Below are 24,575 nucleotides of genomic sequence, written 5' to 3' on the forward strand. Positions count from 1 at the left end.
GGCCCATAGATTTGTGGGTGTCAAGTGGCTAAATGGTCCCTAACCAGATCCTCCTCGGCCAAGAGAAAGGGCCGCCAGTAAAGACTGAAGCAAAGGCAGCATTCAGTATCTCTGCCTTCTCTGTATCCTCTATCACCAGGGCACCCACCTCATTCAGCAGCAGCCCCACATTTTCCCGTCTTCCTTTTACTGCTAAGGTACTAGAGAAGCGCTTCTTATTGTCCTTGACATCCCTTGCTAGATTTAATTCCCAGCAGACCTTAGCCTTCCTCGTTGCATCCCTGCATACTCTGACAGTGTTCCTGTATTCCTCCCAAGTGGCCTGTCCGTTTTTCCACATTTTGTAAACTTCTTTCTTCTGAGTTTTTCCCGAAGTTTTCCTGTTCATCCATGCAGGCCTCCTGCCTCCTTCGCTAGATTTCTTACTCTAAGGGATGCACTGATCTTCAGCTTGGAGGAAGTGTTGCTTGAAAATTAACCAGCTCTCTTGGGCCCCCTCACCCTCCAGAGCCCTAGCCCATGGAATTCCTCCAAGCAGGTCTTTGAGGAGGCCAAAGTGAATATATTCAGCGAGCATCAAAAATGCCACAAGATCAGCCTTCAGATTAGTGAGCTAAACATAGCCTGCTGAGGAGAGGGGTTTCCTTCTAACTGTGTCTGTTTCAGCTTTTTGCTGCTTGAAGTATCATCAGAGTGGATATAATTTTGTACTGAAATACTCATTCATATATATAAAGTGATCTCCTAAAGTTAATACATCTCTTCCTAGTGACTTGATGACTTAAGTTAATATCACAGTATACAGGTCATTCTACCACCAAGTTTTATGTGTGAATTGGCTGCAAAGTTCTTTCAGTCCCTACTTCTAGATGTGTTCCTCCTAGTCACAAAATCACAAAATACTAAAACTCCTCTGCCGTATTGGTGTCGTATAGATATTAAAGAAGTTGAGTGATGCTTTCATGTAGGAAACCATGCAGATTGAAATGCTCTCAGTCTACTGGTTACACTGGTAGGTTTTGTTGGAATAATGAAGCACACCTGTGTTAAGCATGTTTCGATAGTTTACCTTCAGAGATCTACTTAATTTTTCTAAATCTTATTTATGAGTGGAATTAGTGCTGGTGAAATGTGCTGGATTGATTGCTCCAGAGGTTGAAAGCTGCTTTCTTAACAGAAAGCATTTGATACAGTTAACAGTAGTTCATTTATTTGGCTGTACAGTTTAGCCATTGTACTCAACTGTGACCACTGAATTTACTAAACAAACAGAATATAAAGAAACAGAGTAGTATAATACAGTGTAAAACAGGAAATCCAAAAAGTCGTAGTGTCTTATAATCATCATGGCTACATGTGTGGGTGACTTCACTTTGTATGTGTATGTGGGATGATGGGAGAAGTAGTTTCAGTTAATACATTTCTTGTTGTTCTGCAGCGTAGAGTGGTCTGCTGTGATAGTGGATGAAGCACATAGAATCAAGAATCCAAAGGCTCAGATAACTCAAACCATGAAGTCATTAAAATGCAGCGTTCGCATAGGTCTTACTGGGACCATTCTTCAAAACAACATGAAAGAACTTTGGTGTGTTATGGACTGGTAAATAAAATAGCTTTTTTTATGATTTAAACACCTCTATGTGTTAACCGTGTGGTGGGACTGGGGTAGGGTTAGATCGTTTGTACCCATCTGTGTGGAAAAAAACCCCAGTAACAAACCACAACCATCTCCTAAAAAAACTCCATTGTTTTGTGAAAATGCAAGTGTTTTCCATAGATGTATTAGAGGTAAACTCCTTGCAGATATGTCTGCGGTATGTTTTTTGCAGTTACTTAATAAATTTGGAGCTTTTTTTGTCATCTGTCTTCTTTGGGGAATTTGGAAATCAGGTAAAATTATTTCCTTTTTTTCCCCTATGTTTACCTTTCTTTTTTAAGGATGTTATTTTGTTCTTCATTGTCTCTCCTCCACGCAGTAGACTGAGAATCATCGCACAGCTTCAGACAACGTTGTGCCTTTGCTCTGTCCAATATGTGCAGGTCATTCTGACTTACTTGAAAGTAATGACATTTTGCTGTTTTTCAAAATGCACAAGTGCACATATTTGCAAAGCAACAGTCTTGTTCAGGAAAACTTTTAATGGAGTGGGAGAGGTGGAAATCACCCTAGATATAAATCTAAACATAGAAGACATACTGGCGATGTTTTACAGATGAGGAACAAAGCAAACATGCCTTTTATGAAAGGAAATAAAAGCTGAATTGAAATATCAAGAAATAAATACTTTAAGAGCAAGCTTAGTGTTGCATCTGATGCTGATATCAATAGACTGTTCCAATATGTAGTGCTACCAATGATTGCCAAATTCTTTTTCCTATTTGGTTTCTTAAGATTTATATAGTAAATTGCAAAATCTGCATAACTTGTTTTTAATAAAACCAGTAAAAGTGGAAAACATGACTACTTAGCTTCCAGTTTAGGCCCTTGAACAGTAGCAGCCTTGTAGTTTAGAGGTTCTATATATTTGTGACTTCTGTTGCGCAGCTGAGCTTTGGTTTTTTTGGGGCCCTTTCCTAAGGGGAATGTCTTAACATTTCAGTATCACAGTAAGTAAAGGAAAAAATGGTATGTCTGGAAGTAGTATGTGTATCTATATACACAAATTTTATTAATTTTTCTAGTGATTGTTAATTTAAGATCTCTTGCTGTTAGCCAGAAACAATTTATGGTATGCTTTTAATCAATAGAAAAGAATAGGCTGTCTTGGAGTAAAGAAAATGCTGTTATTCCTTCATAAACTGCACCCCACACCCAGCTTTTTTTTTTTTTTTTTTTTTAATAGGGCTGTACCAGGACTTTTGGGTAGCAGACTACATTTCAAGAAGAAATTTTCTGATCCAGTGGAGCATGGCCAGAGACACACTGCAACTAAAAGAGAGCTAGCAACAGGTCGTAAGGCTATGGTGAAGCTAGCAAGAAAAATGTCTGGCTGGTTTCTGAGACGTACCAAAGCACTTATCAGTGATCAGTTGCCAAAAAAGGAGGACAGAGTAAGAGCACCTGCATATTTCAAATGCAATGCTAATGAATAAATCTCTTCTTTTTTTTGTTGTTGTTGTATTTTTTTGTCTTTCATCAAGCCATGGTTTTCTTTTGGACTTACGAATTTAAGAAGAATCCAGAGCCTTGGAAAAAATGCACATGCAGTAGTGTGCTTTGTTCATGTAATTGCTATGATTGCATGTTGAAATGGAGTTAATCAAGCATGAAAATGCTCAGCTAGACTTCTATCTAGTGATTTACATGTCTGTTTTATGTGCACTTTTGTATTTATCTGTGCAAACCCAATGTATTTATCTGTATGTAAATCTCTTGAAATTCCTTGTAGGACTTCTGAATTTGCAGCTTCACACTTTGTATATAGAACAGTATGCTTTTCATTTTTAACTCCCTTGTTTTTGATCACTAAATAAAAGAAAAACCCCAAACCGAAAGCTGATTGTTGATAGGTCTGTAATTCTGCTCATCTAATGGTATTGTAAATATTATATAGAGTGAGGATACTTATGACTATAGCTAAGTGTTATGAAAAATTCTTATTAGATGTATTTGTGCTTTCCTTCTAAGTAGACAAACACATCAGTTTGCAGCTGGTTTTGTTTTCAAAATTTTGTATTTATTCTTCATCCTCAGTGTATAATAATGTCATCTAAACTGTCTTCTGAAGGAAAGATTAACACAAACGTCAGTCAGTTGCTTTTCTAAATCTAGCAGGTTTTATTCTTTTCATTCTGTTGTTAATGTGAGTATATGTTCAAGTTACTGCTGTATTATTGTAGCTCAGCATGGTGCTGCTGCTGTGTGGGTGGCCTAGGTTAAGGAATGATCTTGGGATTTCTGTCTCCTGCTGCTTAAGACTAAAGATGTCATGGAGATGCCACCCATGGTTTCTAAGAAGAGGGATAAGGGTTTTGGCCATAACACTGTGTAGATCCTTGCCTTCTCATTGCTTATTCTATTTGTCCTGCCTGTGGTAGTGCCCTACAACAGCCAGTGCCTAAAAAGAGGAAAGAAAGGGTAAATTAAGCAACTGGCAAAGCAGAGGGGAATACTTAATTACAATTATGCATTTATATTCTCACTCTTCCCTTCTCCTACTATTCCTCCACAAAAGCCATACTGAAAGGTTTATAGAAAACAACAGGTTGTTGTAGCTTGATATTGATACTCTTTGTAGAATTTTGGGAGGGGATAAAATAACTATACATACATTTTGGCTACAATTTCATATTATCTTGGTGTTAATATCCAGATTTTTAAATTTGATGGTAGAATAATTTCATGTAACTATTTGAGTAAATATGTTCTTGTTTTCTACTTTATTTTCAGTGTTTTATGTTTTTTGATACAGTGCACTTTGTTTTTTCATTGGATGTGGCACATAATTGTGTTTTGGGGGTTCTTTCTCTTTGGCAGATGGTATACTGTTCCCTGACCGAATTCCAGAAAGCCGTGTACCAGGCTGTGCTAGAAACAGAGGACGTAAGCTTAGTATTGCGAGCAGGAGAGCCCTGTAGCTGCAGCAGCGGCCGTAAAAGGAAGAACTGTTGTTTCAAAGTAAGAACTTGCACTGTTTTGATTTTAGAACATAAGTCTTTCTGGTTTGAGGGTTAGCTAGGTTTTCGAGAGAAACTCTCTGCTAATGAATTGCTGATTGAAATGGCTGCATGGTTGTAGGCCATCTGTTTGGGAAATCCCAACTGGAAACATGGGTGGTTGCATCATGAGCGTGATTTGAGTTAGGCACTCAGGGATTACAGCAAAGCTGCTTTACATGCCCTGGGCAGGTGGTTGTTATTTATGCAGTAAATTCTGGATTTGTTGTATTAATAAGTACACCTGTGGAACAGTTGATGTTGGCAAGGATATTACGTTGGGATGTTCAGTGGGTGTTAGGCTTGCTGCTGCTATGTGCCTCAGGCAGTCGCAGAGGCTGCAAATTAGAGGCATCCTGTACACAGCAGGTTGTCTGGGCTTTACTTCTGTTATAACTGCAGTTGAATTGTGTCTTTCTGTGCCACTAAACATGCACTTTGCTTTGCTTCATTAAAGGGAGAACTTCTGACAGTAGCCATAGAGCACAAGCATAACTTTGTTCCCAAATAACAGCTCTGTAGATTTCTTCTACCATCTCTGAACTTCATTAACACTTGCGTAGTCTGGTTTTGTGTTTGTTTTGTCCGTATCACTCAGTAGGCTCAGATTAAGCATGTCTTTTTAACATTTAGAAGCATGTGTGTCCTGCTTGCTTCTTCCTCTTTTCTTTCTGGCCTCTTTTGATTCTTGGATAGTGTTTGGGTTTTTGTTTTTGTTTTTTTTTCCAGATGATGAAGCTTGTTTAGTCTTCTGCATCTTTCTTTAAAAACAATTCCTCTATCAGTGTGCTTAATATTCCATGGATACTAGCATTAGTTCTTTGCAGGCTTCTGTTTCTCATGATGTTTTGCAGGAAAAAGTAAAATGCTGTTGAACTTTAGGCAGACCTGCAAATACTTAAGTGCTCTTAAGGACTGTCTTATTCCAAAGTTAACCATGAAATTTAGTAACTTGAGAAGGGAAAAGAAAATGAATATTGATCAAATCAGCCAACCATAACCAGAAAAATAGCTGATACCGATGTTGCTGCTGCACTGTAGAATGTCTGAAGTTGTTTGAATTATGTTACTTGAGATGTTTATAAAACTTCATCGATTTCTGCTGTAGAAAAAAGTAAAGTTATCAGTAGTAGGGTAAGAAGTCATTCGAACAGCTCTGGTTTGGTTTACATTTAAATCAGTCGTGAAGCTACTGTCTCTTTGCCTACCAAGAAGTTCTTGGTTATCTTAGTAGTTTCTGTAGTTATCATGCTATCTGAAATGTTTAGCAAACTATAAACATAGCTGTGGGTTTTTTCTTTTTGATAAGTGTTTTCTATCAATAGTATCATAAAGCTGAGGAAAAAATAACCTGCTGCTTTTTTGTTAGAAATTCAGTATGAATCTCTTTGGGATCAATTTTAGTACTACTTAGAATTGCTCATGATTTAAACCTTGTAAGAATAGCACTTATTTTAGGCTATTTCTTATTTTCAGGAGTATTTGCATAAACATTCTTTCTCTTTTTTTTTTTTGGTAGGTAAATGCTCACGGTGAAACAATTAAGTCACTGCGCTTCAGTTACCTGACAATCCTACAGAAAGTTGCAAACCATGCTGCACTGCTGCAGACGGATTCCACTAGCAAGCAGCAGGTTAGCATCAGAACTATCTAATACTTGTGGGAAATGGGATGAAAACTCTTGAATTAAAAGAGCTGCTGGCCTCTTTTTGAAGTCATAACTAACTGAAATTAAGATATTTTGCAAAATTCCTTTTCTTCCAATAATTCATAATCTAGCTCTTATTTAATAGATAGAGGTGTTACACAACAGGATGCTCATTTAGTTGATGCACGCCTGAGAATAAGGGCTATAGAAACATTGGAGAGCTTTAGGGGGAAAAGTAATTTTTAATGATTTCTAGTAATGCCATTTCTGATCCATTTATGACAAGTGCCTAGTAAGAGGAATGTCTCTGTGCAAATACATAAATAATAAGCAGTTAGAATGTGGGGTTTTTTTCCTCTAATATCTTACGTTCAGAGCTGAGCTTTAAATAATGGTAAACATGTTTTAGTAGAAAGTGCTCGATGAGAAAACAATATCAGTTTGTCTTGTTACTGTGGGAAGTAACCTACAAGACCCACAAATGGCAGGGTTTTTAAAAATACTTGTATGTCATCCTTAAGATCCAAAAATGAGCAAAGATATTTAGGGATCTTAGTGCTTCCTCTCAGAAGCCACAAGGACTTAAAAATGATAAAATCCTAGCTAATTTTGGCAAATGTGTTCCATTAAAGCAGTTTTACTTTTTAGGAAATGTTAGTGTCCAAGACCTTAATGCAGTAAATACCAAAATATTTTCAGTGTTTTGATTTTTTTTATATTGTGTATGTAGTTTTTCTTGTAATAACATTTCAGAGTTTAAGTACCTGCTGAAGTAACACTATATGAGTATTTTGAGACTTCCTATGTTTTATGGCATATACAATTATTAACCTCCCAAAACTTACTAAAGAAACTGATATTTTGTAGTATTTATTACCTTTAGGTTTAAAGTCCATCATGTATGCTGGTTCTTAGATGATAGATTATCTTTTCTGCTCTTCTGGAAAAGTAGACTAGAAGTGTGTGGTCACATTCAAGTTCAGAGCGACCCAGATTCTAGCAGTGGAGCTTCAGTGTGGCTTTTGAACAGTTTAAATGCGTTTCCCATATTAGTTTTTGTCATATCAATGGGACAATATGTAATTCCCATATTGGCTCGTCAAGCTAGAGGGTTAGGAGAAATGCTGATGTCCAGGTGTTGGGTAGTGCGAACCTCAAGCTAACAGAGTTACTTAGGCTGACAACTCTGTCTGGTCCCGTTGCAGTTGCTGCCCAGGAGAGGAAATTTTGGGCACCTCTTACTCTAGTAACTGGCATCCATGGTTTCAGATTAGGATTCTCTTTCATTTTTAAATGAAGCAAATGAAAACACATGGGAGATGTTTTATTCAGTACTTCTGTAGTGAACTGAATAAAAACATATAACTCGCTCTGCTTGAGTTACTTAAGTAGTTACTTCTTTCAACCTGTTTAACTCCTTGTATGGTTTACTGGTATCCCAATATAGCTCTAATTTTTAATGCCTATACAAACTTTCTACTTTTCTTCCAGGAAGCACATATCAAACGGGTGTGCAGCCAGGTGTTTTCCAGTTTTCCAGATTTTGTGCAGTTAAGCAAAGATGCAGCCTTTGAAACAATTTCAGATCCAAAGTACAGTGGAAAAATGAAGGTAAACCTGTTCTTTAGAGGAGAAATAAGTATTAGTATTAGTAATAGATCTGCAGCTGTAGTATATGGATATAAGAAAATGTAAACCTGATAGTTACAGTTTTTTAATCATTCTGTTTGTGGTGGTCATACCACAGCAGAGATCTCCTGTCTTGGATCAGAATGCCTCTGGGCAAGGACTGGGAAAAAAAATCTGTGATACTAAGATGTTAGCTTCATTTATGTAATGATGGTCATGGAAACAAACCTTGCAGTCAAGATGGTGGTGTCATGGTATTATGACAGGTAGTTCCATGAAACCATCGACTCAGTTGCTATCAAAAATATTTGGAGAAGGGAAAGAGAGGAACACAAAATCCTTCTGGACTTAATGATTTGTGCACAGCTTCGGTACTGTGGCTAGTTCCAGTCCCTCCTATCAAAAAGCGTGTGTTAGTCCTTGAAAAGGTTCAGAGGAAGGCCACAAAGGTGATCAGTGCTGTGGGATGGAAGCAACCAACTAGGCTGGCACTCTCCAGCCTGGAAAAAGAATCTTAGGATAAATGAGAAAGGAACAATTAAGAGTAGCATGGAACTGATGAAGGCGTGTGCTTACTGAGTGCTTACTGTCTTTTCTAACCCTTTGGACATCAAATGAAACCAATGGGGGCCAGGCTAAAGATGAACAAAATAGATATGTTAAGCGTAAACCTGTATAACTCCGTACCTCAAAAACGTTCTCAGAGGGAAACAGGTTGGATAACTGAAAAAGATGTTTAATGTAGCTAGTTAAAAAGAAAACTGTATTAGGTTTAAGAGTGTTCTGGAGTGGAGAGTAGTGAGAGGGTGAGAAACTACGGAGAGTGGAGTATACTATATTTTTTCCTCTCTGTATAAACCTGGATGTTCACAGTTGCTGACTCGGATTTGGGAGGAGGCAGCAGCTGGGCTACATTTTTTGTAACAGTAATGGTTGTTACCACTTTATTGATTTGTTATTACGCAAGCAACATCTTTATTTTCTGTTATTACCTACGTATGAGAGACCTATTACCTTTGTTATATACACTTTGTTATCTCATGAAAGTCAACTTTATTGTTAAATTAGCTACCAGCATATATTTAATACATACAGTGGTGCTTATGAAGCTCTTCTTTTATTGATTTCTCTAGAAATTTTTCTCTTGGAGCTGTTGCATACTTCACTCCAGCACTGCCTTATGACATTTTCATTATGTGTTTTTTGACACAAGAGTAAACAACATAGGCAAGCAAAAATGCCTGAGTTAAGGCAGAGGTTCCAACATTATCTGCCTTTAAAGTCTGCAGCTTACAGAGCTGCCTGCTGGGAGGAATCTGTTCCAAACTGTGGCCATAAGACTGAGTTGCTTCTGGGACAGCATAAACTGCTGTGTCTTCTAAGAGATATAGCTGGCTGTGGCTTTGTGGTTTGGGTTGTAACCTTGGCTGGTAGCAGTAGGGCTCTTCTCATGCTTGTGTGCAGTGGCCATGGGTAGTAAGGAAGAATGTTCTGCTATATTGCAGTCCTGGAGTAAGAGCATGACTGAGGTGGCAAGAGAGCAGAGAGTGATCTTTTTAAGTATACTGAGCTTATGCTGCTGGGTGTGTCAGGTGGGTTGGATGTTTACTTCTGACATTGAGTGCTCCATATGATTAGAAAAATTAATCTCTGAGCTACCGGTAGATAGGCCAGTTTACATTTCTGGATAAATTGCTCAAACATATGTAGAATCATAGAATACCTTGAGTTGGAAAGGGACCATTAAAAGTCATCTAGTCCAACCCCCAAGTCGAGTGAGACGAGAAATACATGGTTAAAAATAATGAGTTACTAACATGGTAACTGCTCCTGTTATGTGGTTTGTTTGGTTTTGTTATTGTCAGTGAATTATTTAATGCTCATCTTCATTCTATCTCACTAGAGACTTTCCTGATTGTGCTTTTTTATTTAAATTTTGATCTTTCATCTTGCTGTCACTCTGTACTGATCAATATCCCTGTATTTCAAGGTATTTTTTTAATATAGATTGCAGATAATTGCAAAAAAGAACCCCCAAACATAAACAAGACAAAAACCCCCTCAACCCTCCAAAAAACCAAAACCCAAATAAGCATATATTCTTGAGAAGAGCCTTGGTATGGATAATTTCCATTAAAAAAAAAAAAAAAAAAAAAAGCAGTTTATGTCATGGGAAACTGTATTTTAAAATCCAACCTTGTGTTTTTCAAGTAATAATTTATATTGAAAAATACTTCTCCAGTATATTTGGCAGATGAGAGATAAATGCAATATAAATTTCTGTAGAAAAGTAAGAAAGGAAATTAAAAAATGTTATAATTCTTTCACAGAACATTTTCTTACTCTGACCTTTTAAAAAAGTCAGATCAGACACTACACTGCAGTAGTATTAGGCAAAGATACCAAGCAATAGGGACCTTTCTTTCCTTCAATGTAAGAAGCTATGAACTGGTTTTATTATGAGGGGTTCTGCCTGTTTGGTTTGGTTTTTACTTTATGAAATATAGAATAGAAGCATTTTCAAATGCTGCATTTCTGACAGTCCAGTAGACTTGAAGAATATTTTTCCACTGTTAATGACCTCTGGTTTTGTATATATGGTGCTTTATTTTAGAAAACTAATGTCTATTTCAATCCATTGCAAACTGCATAGAATTTATCTTAAGAATTAATGAAAGAATTGCTTACTTTGAGGGAAATTGGTCTGCCATCTCTTTTAAGGGAAACTTGAACTTTGTGACAGTTCATGAAATGTATCTTAGTATAAACAGAATATTCTGATTTGTGTGGTGTTACCTCTGTTCCTGGAAGGAGAGTTTTATGTAATGGGCCAAGTAGCTATCATTGGAAAATAAGGTGGTTTTGGAGTCCATTAAATTTGACTTCCGAATAATTATGATGCCAAAAATTGTTTCATGTGTATCTGGTATTGTAGTGGCTTTCTTTTTTTCCTTCCCCCGCTGCCCCTGCCTCCTGCTGCTGATTGCATTGGAGGTTTGTCTTGTGAGAAAAGATTGCCTAACCCTTTTGTTTTCTATCCTGAATTTTAAAACTGAAGCTGTTTGGGCTGATTTGGGATTTTATGTTCTGAAAGCAAAGTCATTCAGAAGCTGGTCCATTTTGAAGGTCCTCTTACTGTCAGAAAGTAGTCAGAGGAGAGACGTCAGATACTAGAACTTGAAAACTACTTTGTATGTTTTAACATGTTTTGGAAATAAATGAGACAAATTATAGTAAAATGTTTTTATTAGCCTTGCCCCACTGTAATACTTCACATTTTCTGTTCTATAAATAAATTCCTAGATGCTAATTGAATTAGTTTTGTAACTTTCATCTGGTAGTATAGACTGGATAGATATTTAGTCGTTTAAATTAAAATTTAGTACAAACTACCTGGAAATTTTGGCACAGGTGGTTATTCTTTTGCAGATGAGCATATTTGCAGGTTAAAAGTTTGTGACATTTATTTACATTTATTAGGGGCAGGGGAAAGGCTGGGATTTGACAATGAAGTTCATTAGCGAAGCAGTTGTAACTGTTTTGAAGGGTTGAAAAGGTTAACCTATCTGCTAAAATACCTTCTGTTCTCTCACCAGGCAGAGATAAAACACATAGGCAAACATACCTTTTTGTAGCGTGGAATATTCCTATCACCAACAACAGAGATAGAATTGCTTGAAGGGAAGTGTGAGAGTGGCAAACTGGTGTTTGTGTCCTACCTTGTGTTGTGACTGCAGTCATGTCTACCTGTTTTGCAGGCTGTAGCATTTACAGTGTGCTACCCTAGGTTTGCTGTTCTGAGTTTTAAGATTATAACAAGAGTTTGGAAAAAGCAGTCCCTATAATCCAAATACACTTATAAGCATTGATGATATACCTATGACTCTCATACATCCTCATTATGGTGGGAGGTGGGTAAGAACACAGTGACGTGATCTGAACTTCAGCTGTTTTTGTGGAATTATCCCTTCAATGTCAATCACACTGCAGAAAATACAGTTTTCTGAAGACTTTGCGTATACTTTCTGTTGCAAGGTGAATTTCCTCCCTAGATTTTTAACTTGAAATAGATAAATATGTGAGAATTGAAGGGCAAGGAGTGTGCTGCCTTGTTTGGAAACCACCCTTTTTCCATCAAGAAGTAAGAAAGTGGGGACCTGCAAAGTGTAAGGGCAAGTGATTCCATTGGTATTTAAACATAAAGATCAGAGATTGTTCATACATAAGTGTCAAGGACTGCTTGGAAAAGAAGAAAAGTGAGAGTAATTTTTAAAACCTGCAGTAATTCTTATTACTCTTTTGTCTGATTGTTTCTACAGTTTTGTTAAAATTCTGACTCAGAGAGACTCTGTATGCTTTCTAAGTGAAAAAGGCTATTAAATGTCTGGGCACTTGAAATAACTTTAAAAAAAAAAAACAAAAAACCAAAAAAACAAAAACAAATAACTTATACATATGTTCCACAGACATCCGTTTGTGGAGTTTTGGAATACTGTTCTTAGTTAATACAGATCTCTTAGGAGCAACTGCATTGGATTGATTTGTTTATTTTGCCTGGCATATTATCATTATTTCAGTAGGAAAATGGAAACCTATTGGAGCACCTTGCAAATAATAGTAACTCCCACTATTAAACATAACCTTAACTGAGGTGGGTGTGCCTTTGAAGGCTTAAAAACACTCTTGACTGGTTTGGACACCTGTATACAAAAAAGGTATCCTCAGACGTGAGGGGTAAAATTTGGTGAACTCACAGGGTGTAGGAATTAGGGAGATATGCATTTAAATCCATATGGCCTCCTAAAAAGAGCATGTTACTTTTGCTTGAGTATGATTCAGTATTTCTTTTTCAGACTAATAACATTCAGGATAATACTCTGGTGTGCAAGCATAGAATTTAATTCTGTTTGGTGCAAAACCATTTGTTACTTTTCCCTGTTCGTCAGAGCTATTCTTTACTCTAGAATACCTAAAATCCCAGTGGGCATGACAGTGATCCATTTTATTTAAACAGACTGGGTAGATTTGTTTGTGTGTTCTCCTATAGGAAATTAATTATTTGACCTATACTTTAGTAATAATGACAATAATACAGTAGCCAATTTCCTTCTACTTTAAAAGCATGTCACTGTTTCTGTTCTGTTTCTTAATGTGGCTAAATAAAATGCAAATGTCAGTCATTTAGCTCTTGTTAAATTACCTGATGTGGATTTTTTCTCAAGAAAATAATTCCTGGTTTACATGTTGTTGTACAATGGCACCAGGCAAAAACGACCTTGTTTGTTCCTTGTTTTCAATTTTAACTAACTAGCTTATAAGTGATGTAGAGTTACTATTTTATCTTCTAGATATTATCCAGAGCTGTAAATTTAATGTAAACATTCTTCATTATTTGGTTGTCAAAGATTTACTAGGCTTTTAGTGAAATCAGTGTTGATTAACAGTTTGTGTATTTATCACTGAATAAATACAATTTTTAAATACTTATTGCCCAGTAGGAGAAAGCTACAGACATGGTACAGAAAATTCCTCTTTCCCCTTTGTGTATTGCTTCTGCGCAGTACTCTGGAGCTGCCATTGCCAGATGTGGACATGCTTCTTTTGAAAATAACAGTATCACTATTATACACAAGGCTCTGGATTATTTGCTTCCCCACCAGAAGAACATTGTGTGTGGGCGGATTATTGGCATTTCAAGGTCTGTGCAGAGTCTGGGAAGCTGGATCCTACTGTAAACAGAGAAACAGATGAGAGTGGGAGCGGGGAGGGGCATACATCTCACTGATTATTTTAAGATGACAAGTTCCAAGAAGTTCTGAATGCCGATGCAGTACAGAAAACTTAAACAGACCTTCCTGTTTTCAAGGGAGTTGTGTGCATTTGCTAAATGCAAAAATTCACAAGCTGAGCTAGCATATGAGATAAGTACCATTTTGTTGCAGTCTGTGCACTGACATGAATAGCTTCTGAGTTTACCTGTTAGTAGTATGATTGCCTTTTTATAGCAGGATTTCCATGCAGATCACTGAAAAATGTTCAACTTGTCCATTACCTTTCGCACATTTATTATGTTAGTAGTGTTTTTTGTTATGCCTCTGTTTGGGCTTGCAAGAAATTAATTACAATGTAGCCCGTTTAAAGGCTGAAAACACAAGCAAGTGTGTGTGAAATGACGTATAAGTAAAACCTCTTCATTTTTGTTCTGTGGTTCATTTACAGGTCCTTCAGCAGCTTTTAAATCATTTCAGAAAAAACAAGGATAAAGTTCTTCTTTTCTCCTTTTCCACAAAGGTGAGCTCCATATATTTTTTTTTTTTATCAATTAACTATGGCAGCAGGTTCTGAAGTGTAAAGTGCTGAGGTGACAGCTGTCAACCACATTTCCTTTCTCTCTGCACTATGGGAAATAATAAGGACAGCGTGCAGTGCTCCAGAAGCATGTTGAAACCTTAAGTTATCTCATGATAAAAATGGTGATGGCAAAACAAATGTAACACACTGCTGCCTTCTTTAGAGCTTTTTAAAATTGTATTACTTCAAGTGTAGATAGTTTATACTGAGTTCAGCTGTCATGTCTTGAGTTAGAGCAGTGTCATGGCAAAATATGACTTGAAGTATCATACAACCTTTGTGTTAGCACTGGAAGTAGTTAAATTTCCTTTGTTTTACTGGCTTTTGATCATCACCAGTGATAAAACTTCAACCTTGAGATTTATTACACCAGTTGGTTTGAACTGAAAACAATGTTTAATTGGAGCAAGAGGTGTATGCACTTTTAAGGGAGTTGGTCCTTGATTTTCTTGCTAGGGAAAGTCATGTTCCTGGAAATGGTGCAAACTGTAATATGGTTTTCTTTACTCAAATGTTCATAAGGATTAAAAAATAATGGTGTGAATGAGAGTTCGGTGTCTTAAATATTCAATAATTTTGTGTCTTTAATGCAGACTGCAAGCTTAATATTTAGATGTTGTAGTAAAATGCTCATATATCGTAGGCTGTGCTTCACGGTGTTCAAGACCAGAGTGACTGCTGGTTACTGCAGTCTCTTTCACTCTGTCCCTTTGAACTCTGTCTGTGCATACCAGCCTGTTTCTCTGTGCTGACTCTAGTGCTTATTTACCATACTTCAAGTTATGGAACTTGTTAACAAGTAGTAGGAAACAGTTTAAATTGCCTGTCTGCTTATTGGATTGAACTGACTCAGCATCACTTAGAGGTGGGACGGGCAGCCAGGGTTAGAGGACCAAGTGAGACCACAGCAGACAAACATTCATCACCTTGAATGCTGTAGAATCGCAGCTAAAGAGTGTTGCGGATGTTCATATCAAAATGAGGGAGATTTACTCTTATTTTCAGTGCTTGGGCTATTGACATATATATTTGAGAAACATTGCCTCTGTGATTATGTTTAATTAAAATGTAATAGTAAGGACTTAAACTTTTTATTATTTTTCCACCCAGTTGCTAGATGTGCTGGAACAATACTGTATGGCATCTGGGCTAGATTACCGAAGACTTGATGGAAATACAAAATCAGAAGATAGGATCAGAATTGTAAGAGAGTTCAACAGCATTCAAGAAATTAACATATGTCTTGTATCTACAATGTAAGAAAATTTAACTTGTAATCTGTTTCACTCTGCCTTTCTAGTGTTTAGTAAGTAGGTTACTCTGCATTTTACTTGACGTACTTGTGAAGGATTACTTTTTTGAGAAAGTGAGTTGTTCTGTTGTCTGGTTGTAAACACAGAGTCACTGCTGTGAACTCAGGGTTTTAAAAATATCTGAAGGCTTCCTCCCTTCCTCTCTCCTCTACTTTATGAAGATTGCTAAGATCTGAAACAAGCTGGTCTTCTGAATGGTAGTTTTAAATTTCCACTTGCCGTAGGAGTGAGGAAACATGAAATGGTATATTGGACTGAAAAATTATCTCTTAGTTTGTTACTGTAATTTATTAACCACATGAATTAGCATATGTCTATTTAAAATACTTCAAACAATCCTTGATTGTCTTTTAAAAATGTATTTGCGTATCAGATCTGCTTATCAATTTATGGTGGATAATGAATTCTTCTGAAATAGAGCAATTTGTTCAACTAAAATTAATGAAAAGATGATGATTCTGGTTACATCTATGTTTCATCTTGGATGAAGTTTGTTGCCAGGCAAGGGCAGAAAGTGAGCAAAGTGAAATTTTAGTCTCCCTGCCCAGAGGAAGACTCAGCGAAATAAGGTGAAACATGCAAATGTGCTACTCTTGCTATACGGTCACTTTGGTCCTTCTTTACTGCAGATGTGTGGAGTTAGATAGGAGGATCCACACTGCCTCTGTTTAATTAGAAAGTAGACCTAATGTTAAAGACTTTACAAGTGCATGTCAGAACTGTCTTCTGATGCTATCCGATTCTGTGTGGGAAGGGTTATGAAGAGACTTGTTGGTCATGCACATTTGTTTTTAATCTCTGTCAACTGTGGAACCTGGCCGTCAGCTTCCTTAAGACCTTCATGCGTCCCTGTTCTTTGTCCCTGGAAACAGCAGGGAATACATCTGTAGCCTTAGGAAAGGCTCTCGAGTTCGTGCTTCTATCAGTCTAGTTTAGTTGTGTAATTACAACCTTTTTAATTATCTTCCATTAATTTACATGGAAACAAAAATGAAGGTCAGGTAAACAGGGATGGAGTTTCTCCTTTCTGTTATTAGAGCTTGTGAATACAGAGATTGGTGAGCTTTCCATGCCTGCGGGTGGTGCTTGAGATGAGTCTTGATTCCATTGTTCTTAGTGTTTCTCATTTTGTTGAGTAAATGGAAGGAACAAACGATGGAATTGCAATCAGTGTAATCAGTGATTACTAAGAAAGCTGGAACGTGCAATTCTTTGTGTAGTTTGTCGCAGATAACAAGTTAGAGTTTTGCTTGCTTGATATGTGGTAATGGAAGCAGCTTTAGTTTTGTAATCTTTTGGAAATCAGAAAGTGATTTATCCCAATTCTACTCTACAAGAGATTAATCCTTCCTCTTACTCAGATTTCAGGCATTAGGACTTCACAGTATATTTCTCAGCACATAGTAAGTTGACAGAATTGGGTCACACTCTTCTGTCTTTACTTTCTTGCAAAGTTTTTGGCCGACTGTTCTGTGTAGTCAACTTGTACATGTTCTGAAAGTTGCATTGCTTGAAGAGCCACATGTTGATTTTTGCTAAAAATGCTTGCACAGTCTTTTGGCTGCAAAAATGCATTCTGCAAAGGATGGGTTGCCCAGGTAGTGATCTTGAGTCTGACATTATATTCCACTGGCACAGTTAAAATACAACTTTAAACGGGAACCTTCAATCTATAGATTAGTGACTTACAGTGCAGACAGTGGTGATAACTTCACTGTTAAATTTTGGTTGTGCTTAGAACACTAAAAATTTCTGGAGTTGCTATAACTCCATAGGATAATGTCAGAGGTTGCAACTGCATTGATGCTGCTTAGCATGAAGAAGGAGAACTGCTTATGTACAGTACTGAAGTCTGTGCAGCCCTGTTCCAGGGCAGAGTTCTGGAAGAAATAAGAGCAGCGAGTATTCCCACCTTTAAAGCTAATTCACTTATCTCTGGGTTTTCCACACTAATCTTTGTCTAGATTAATTCCTTCAGAATTATTATAAATGAAAATCTATTTCTGCTTCTCAGTTTCCTTTATTATGTAAAGAGAAGTGCTTAGATGATGAAGAGATGATGGTTACAAAAATTTGTAGACAGTTTTTATCATGAAAGGTTACAATATGCACTTCCATTCTACCTGCAGTGTTCTTAATTCTTGTCCATTACTGGACTGCTGTCCATTACTTTGATTTTTTTTTTTTGTCATTACTGTGATTTTTTCGGGGCTACATTTAACTTCAATCCTTCACAAGTATGTTGTAAATAATTTTTAAAATGCATGTCATCACATTCAAATAACTGTCAGACGCAAGATCATACTGAAGCAGAGAACTTATTTGTTAAAAAACTTACCTCAGTAAATAGAATTACGTAGTCACAGCTTTCATGAAAGCTTTTGTAATGTGATACTGTTTTGTAACTTCTGAATGTTATGGTATTAAGTTAGCAGTGATACTATATAAAAGAAAGACATTTATTTAACACAGTGTGAAGTTTTAAGTAAGATTATCTTTTGAAAGCTCTTGTTTGTAACAGAACTGTTACAAAACATTTCATACAGGACTCTTCATTTGAGCTTATTATAGTAATTTGCATAGACCATCTTGCAAGAATGACTTGAACCTCTGGTTAAAATGGCATTTAAATGGAAGGTATTCTTTACAATGCACAAACTAACTTCTCCATTCATTCTGTCCATGAAGGACATAGGAGCCAGTCTTTTTCTGCTTCGGAGTATCTGAATTTTTGTGTCATACTTAAAAATATTGAAAGGTAAAATCTTTATAAAGCTAAGTATCCTGTTTGTTTAATTTTCATAGTCAGTCTGTTTTACTGACACTAAGACTTTGCACTCAGGTGTAATTCATATTTCAGTTCCAAATACTGCTTTTTTTTTTTTTTTTTTTTTTTTTGAGAAAGCATTTGAAAAAACAAGTTGACTTACATTTCAGTCTGACTGCAGGGTGGATTTGGTAAGATGAGAGGCTGAATTCTGTCCTGGCTAAAAAGAAATATACCAAAATTATTTATTATTATTATACCAAATATTCCAAAATACAGTGAAGTATTCTGAAAAGTACAAAGATTTTTATTCAGCATTTCAAACTGAGTGCACTCATCTTCCAGAAACCTTCGTTAGTATTGGCAGGTTCCCACATCCCCTCCCTTTCCAGATTTAACTAACCCAACACCACACCACACCTGGAAGGAAGAGGCCACAACTGTATTTACATTAACAGGGATTCCATGAAGACCAAAAGGCAGTGGGGCTCCATAAGCTTTTGGTTTCTGTCTCCATTTATTCACATCCCTTGAAACTTTACCTTTCCTACTGCTTTAAACAAGCAGAATAGAAAGTAATCTATTAAAACCAGATGCTTGGTAAATTGAATGGGATTGACTTTTTCAATTTTTTGGTACCTCATTCAGAGAAAAACCACACTTGGAATTACTTCTGTCTATGTCAATGTAAAAAATTGTTTTAATAATTAAATTAATAATAGTTGGCATGTACTTGTATAGGAACTTGTCTGGTTTTGTAGGACTGTTGTTTGAGCCAGTTGAAAAGAATTTTCAGTGTTTGCTTGTTTTGCAGCTGGATGAGAAGTGGTATTTTCCTCACTTTTGTTCCTATCAAATCGTCCAGCTAGGCACATGACAAACTCCAAGTAACTGAGCACTTTTGTTAGATTTAGCAAGGGCATTAATTAGCTACCTCAGGTTAAGCATATGCTCAGATTCTTTGTTGGCCTGAAGACTTTACCTGAAATCACAGTACAGCTGTTGAATGTTTAAGACTGGGTAGCTGGTACCCCTGGGACTCCTTATCCCAACAGTAGACGATTTTCTTACAGTGACTTTTTTCCTTGTAATGACAGGTAGGAATGTTGCTGATATGCAGCTGTGTGGCCAACTGTGTTTTTAACAATTGACTTACATAATGTGTATATATATATATATATATATACACCTGTAACAGTTGTTAATTCTTGCAGATATGACTTACCCTAGACTGTGACCATTTTACTGGAAGCTGCATAGCATTATTGTTAAAACTGTGTGCTGGGATTAGAAGAAGTAAAACTTAAGGCAGACTTTTAACTTAATCTCCAGTTTTCCTGCTTCTTTAGTGGTAACTGGCATAAAAGTTGTTATGAATGTCAGTGTAGTAATTGAGGGAGTTGGCCTGTATAGGGCTCAGTGAGTATGAAGTAGCAATCAGGACTTTCACTATAGTAAGGTGATAGTAGTTGGTTATGACACAGCTAGTCATACAGTTTGTAATCTTCTTGCTACTTAGGTGAGTTGACCACATTCTGCAGCAGTGGTTATTTATTTCGTGCCTATTAAAAGGACAGTATCACAAAGCTGTACCCTACTATTTTCAGTATCTCTATTGTGCTCTTTATGTTGTGGAAGGGTATGCTAATATGGACTTATACACTGAAATAAAAAAAAAAAAAAGGTCTGTTTTTCTTACTGTCAAATATTTCTGCTTTTTCATTTTTATTTTTTTAGGGCTGGTGGACTGGGTCTTAATTTTGTTGGTGCCAATGTTGTTATACTGTTTGATCCTACATGGAACCCAGCAAATGATCTTCAAGCTGTTGACAGGTACACTCTGAAAATACAGAACTTGATCCATGTGGTACTCTTCTTTTGCTTTGATCCTGTAATTTAATTATTCAACTAAACTTTCCTGAGGGAAGAAGTTTTCTACATCGTGTGACTTTCTACAAGGTAGTAAGAAATGTCTAGCTAAATTATTTTTTAGCTTTAATGTTCTTGGTTTTAACCCCAAATTTTACTCCTTATTTTCCATATTATTTTTGTGGCAGTGTGATGATGGGCTTATTTAAAATAAATAAATAAATAAGGCGCCACGGTTACTGTAACTTTTCGTGATCTATAGAATAAGTACATGTGTGTAGCTGGATGGCATTTTTCCTGTGTTTGTCAGGACAGAGTAGGTTATAACTGACCCTAGTTCAAGTGATGTTTTTAATTCCAGAATCCTTAAAGAAAAACATTTGTGTTCTTTTCTGCTTCACCCTTGTGGAGATTAGTGTCCTTTCAGCACTCCTTTCCATATCTGGTATTATGCTATTGGAGGATTAGCAGGAATCTGGATTTTCCTTTCAAGTCTTTTTGGTCATAGGCTGTTTCCCTAGGTATTCAGGACTGACTTTTGAATAGCTAAAGTAAAGAATATTGTAAGTCTTCAAAATTCAGTAGATTTATATATTTTCATGAGCAGAAATAAACTTGTTTCTGTTATCCCATTCAATTAGTTAATTCCATTTGAAGGGTCTTTTTGATGTCTAAGAGGTGATTAAGTGCATCTCTTCCGGAACAGGAATCTGTATTTGAAGAATCCTTGTAAGACCACATCTCTGTAAATTGGTTCAGGCTCTCTGAATTTTCAGAATTTAATCTATTAGAAGTTTTAGAATTTGCCATTTAACTAGAACACTGCCTGTTCATTAGCTGTTTTTATTATGTTGTAACTAGCAAAGTGCTTTATAAAGTTAAGAAAGAACAGACTGCCCTGAGTCTATTCTAATCCATGATCTAACTCCTATATAATGCAAATAGGAGACCATTTGTGCAAGAGTGGATGGAGACAGAGAGGGGGGTAAAATAAAACTGAGAAAACACAGTGGAAGATGTGTTTTCAAGAGAAATGGAAGACAGGCTTTGTGATACAAATTGAAGAGAAAGCTTTTCTTTAATTGGATAGGCCTGGGAAGGAACTTGGAAAACTAAGGGTTAAAGGAAAAGGGAATGAAATACTGAGGAAAATTTGGAAAAGTGAAAAAAACCCCACCCAACCTAAAAAACCAAACTGCAGCTAACTCGTAAGTGATTTAGAGTACTCCTATTTTATTGGAATGTTTTTAAAAATTTATTTATTTTACTACCCCTAAGAACTCTTTTTTTTTTTTTTTTTAACTGATTAAAATATGTTTTTTAATATGCCACTGTCCTTGCAGAGCTTATAGGATTGGCCAATACAAAGATGTTAAAGTGTTTAGATTGATATCCTTGGGAACTGTGGAGGAGATGATGTACTTGCGACAAGTGTATAAACAGGTAAAGTTCACAGCCTATTTAAATTGGGAGCTCTTTTTAGCTTTTTCAATGACTGAAAGCTAAGCTAGCCTAAAGCAAAATTGTGTTTACCTTGGTTTTATGATACATGCTGTTACCTTAACTTATTAAGCAGAAATATATGATTTAGCAATTGCCAAAGAACAAACGGGATGATACTTGTATTCAAGTTTTTCTGTAACTTTTAACAGTTTTAACAGTTCAGTTATGCAATATACATTAATCGGGTTGTACAGAGAAGAGAACTGTTTTATTTAAAAACTTGCAAAATACATCTGTGAAAGTTGTAGGTAGTATCTACAGCAGTCTGATTTAGGCAGCTTTTTCTTTTGAAAGGTTGGGGAAAGAAAGCAAAAATCTTTGGTGCTGTAGAAGAGCAAGAACACATTGCTACCCTCCTGCCATTGAAAACTTGCTTATAAAGGGAGGGGGAAACAGGTTATAGTTGCTGTTGTTATGAAGATAAAAAGTGATGTTGTCTGACCAAATACTCAACCTGAAATAAGTACTCTCTAAATTTTGCTACTTGCATTGACAGGTTTAAAAACCTACAAGTGAGAAAACCAAAGTGTGGAGTTTGAAAAACGGACAATCTAGCAACTGTTTCCTGATGAAATCCGAATGTAACCCCCCCCTCCTCCCCCCCAAAAAAAAAAAGATCAGGATGCAGACTAATAACGTGTTTTTCTCAACAAAATTTACAAGTTTTCCAAGTGCCATGTCCTGGGCTTGGGTCACAACAACCCCATGTAACACTACAGGCTTGGGAAGGAGTGGCTGGAGAGCTGCTTGGTGGAAAAGGACCTGGGGGTGTTGGTCAACAGCCAGCTGAATATGAGCCAGCAGTGTGCTCAGGTGGCCAAGAAGGTCACCAGCATCCTGGCCTGTACCAGAAACAGTGTGGCCAGGAGGACCTGGGAAGTCATCCTTCCCCTGTACTCAGCTTTGGTGAGGCCACACGTTGAATACTGTGTCCAGTTTTGGGCCCCTCATTACAAGAAGGACGTTGAGGCACTGGGGCGTGTCCAGAGCTACAGACTGGGTCTCAGGAAAAATTCCTTCACTGAAAGGGTTCTTGGGCACTGGAATGGGCTGCCTAGGGAGGTGGTTGAGTCACCATCCCTAGAGGCGCTTAAAAGGCGGGTAGATGGGGTGCTCAGAGATATGGTTTAGTAGTAGATAGGTATGGTTGGATGTGATGATCTCAAAGGTCTTTTCCAACCACGCAATTCTGTGATTCTTTAAGTTAAGAAAGAAGGCAGCTGACTTTAAGATACTGACACAATAGGCTTGTAAAATTAGAGAAAGGAAGAAAGTGAGTGAGATACAGTTGTCCTGAAGAATGCTTTTCATATAAAAGGCAAAAGAGGTCACCTTAGTGGGAAAATGATACTATGTATTAAGGGAAGCTTTATGACATTTTATGAATTAACCTAATAATTTCAATTTTAGGTCATAAATAGGAAAAAATTGGTACTATGAATCTTCAATGACAAGCACTCTCTTGTTGATGAGTAATTTACAAGGAAAAGGTTGGAAGCTTTATGAGTGGGAAATGCAGTAACAGATAGATTATCCTTATCCTTATACAGATTTAAGTAAGTGTCAAATAAGAATAAGGTTCTAAGATCAAGTATTTGTACATGGTATCTGATTTCACAGACCAAATGGTCAGAAAGCCCATAGCTGGAAGATCAGATCTTGAGCTGCTCTCAGTAATGTGTATGGCCTGCTTTAAAATGTTACTTTCAAAAGTGTAACAGTGACTTTATCTCACTTAAATTCAATGTTTTCTAGAAGCACCACCCCACCCCCCCCAAAAAAAAAAAAAAAAGAGTTCTGTTTCATTTTGACAAAATTATCTAAATAAATAAAGAGGAAACTTGTTAAGAAGAAATTAAAAGTAGCAGGTGATGGGCTGGTCACAGGTAATTGGGCAGTTTTCAGAGACTCTGTATCAGAAGCTTGGAATGAAGAAGACATTGTATTAAAAGTTGAAATCATATACTAGTGAGGTGAGTTAAATATAAAGCACAGTGAGTCCAAAAACTACTTTTGAGGTACAGCGGTGTACTAATAATTTAGTTTTGGAACATGTCAGGAGCAGGAATTGTATTTCTCTATGGGCATTACTTTAGTAAGGTTTAAAGAAGTGTTCATTGCAAAAACCCACTTGATTTATTCTTTATATCCGCATTCATGGAAAAGTTTAGAGCGCATCCTGTTCCAAAGTTTCTCTTGTGCGAAGGACTTCGAGGATTCATTTCAACAGCAAATATCAGTAGGAGAGGTCTCCGAAAGGCTAACAAAATTATCGATAGCAGATTATGACTAACTGTATTCACTAAAATCTTGAAGGAGTGAGTCATGCTTCACAGAGGTTTTTGAAGTTGGTGATCTTGTAGATGAAGATCACCTGGTTGATATTATCTGTTTGGACTTCCAAAAGGCATATGTAAAACATCTTCAAAAGGCTCTTTTTTTAAACTTGACTTGTGTTTTTCAAGTTGAATAAGAAGCAATAAACAGAGTAATTGTGAATCTGGGAATTTCTCTTTTAGTCTGTGCTTGAATTGCATTTCCTGCTATTGACAGTTGGGCACAGTTAGTAAATTTTCAGTAAATTGTGAAGAAAATACCTTTATCTGTTTTTGAAAATTCAGAAACCATGAATACATGTGGACATGTGGCTTTTGGTGAACTATACAAATGTGCTCTCAGAGAGCTAAATGTTGTCATCCAACCTTTTCATTAAATTAATTCCTGTGAAAATACTTTATCGTGTTTATAGTGTATTCTTACTGAGGGATCTATTTGATTTTAAAATAGCTTATTTTTTTTTTATTGGTGATGTTTGGTTGTCTGACCTAGCCATATGTGA

General features: G+C 36.7%; 1 protein-coding gene across 1 annotated transcript in view; it reads left to right on the plus strand.

Annotated features, from left to right (window-relative positions):
• Window positions 1-1,438: 1,438 nt before the first annotated feature.
• Window positions 1,439-24,575, plus strand: part of ERCC6L2 (ERCC excision repair 6 like 2) — a gene marked incomplete at its 5' end in the record, with an annotated part of 45,971 nt that continues 22,834 nt past the window's right edge. Inside the window, 9 exons of the mRNA XM_029086593.1 lie at window positions 1,439-1,600; window positions 2,844-3,051; window positions 4,478-4,618; window positions 6,176-6,289; window positions 7,796-7,955; window positions 14,115-14,224; window positions 15,395-15,540; window positions 20,102-20,197; window positions 21,577-21,676. Coding sequence (XP_028942426.1) covers window positions 1,439-1,600; window positions 2,844-3,051; window positions 4,478-4,618; window positions 6,176-6,289; window positions 7,796-7,955; window positions 14,115-14,224; window positions 15,395-15,540; window positions 20,102-20,197; window positions 21,577-21,676 — 1,237 coding nt within the window. The remainder of the gene's footprint in view (window positions 1,601-2,843; window positions 3,052-4,477; window positions 4,619-6,175; window positions 6,290-7,795; window positions 7,956-14,114; window positions 14,225-15,394; window positions 15,541-20,101; window positions 20,198-21,576; window positions 21,677-24,575) is intronic.

This window comes from Antrostomus carolinensis, unplaced genomic scaffold, assembly GCF_000700745.2.
Source record: "Antrostomus carolinensis isolate BGI_N321 unplaced genomic scaffold, ASM70074v2 scaffold13338, whole genome shotgun sequence".
Lineage (NCBI taxonomy): Eukaryota > Metazoa > Chordata > Aves > Caprimulgiformes > Caprimulgidae > Antrostomus > Antrostomus carolinensis.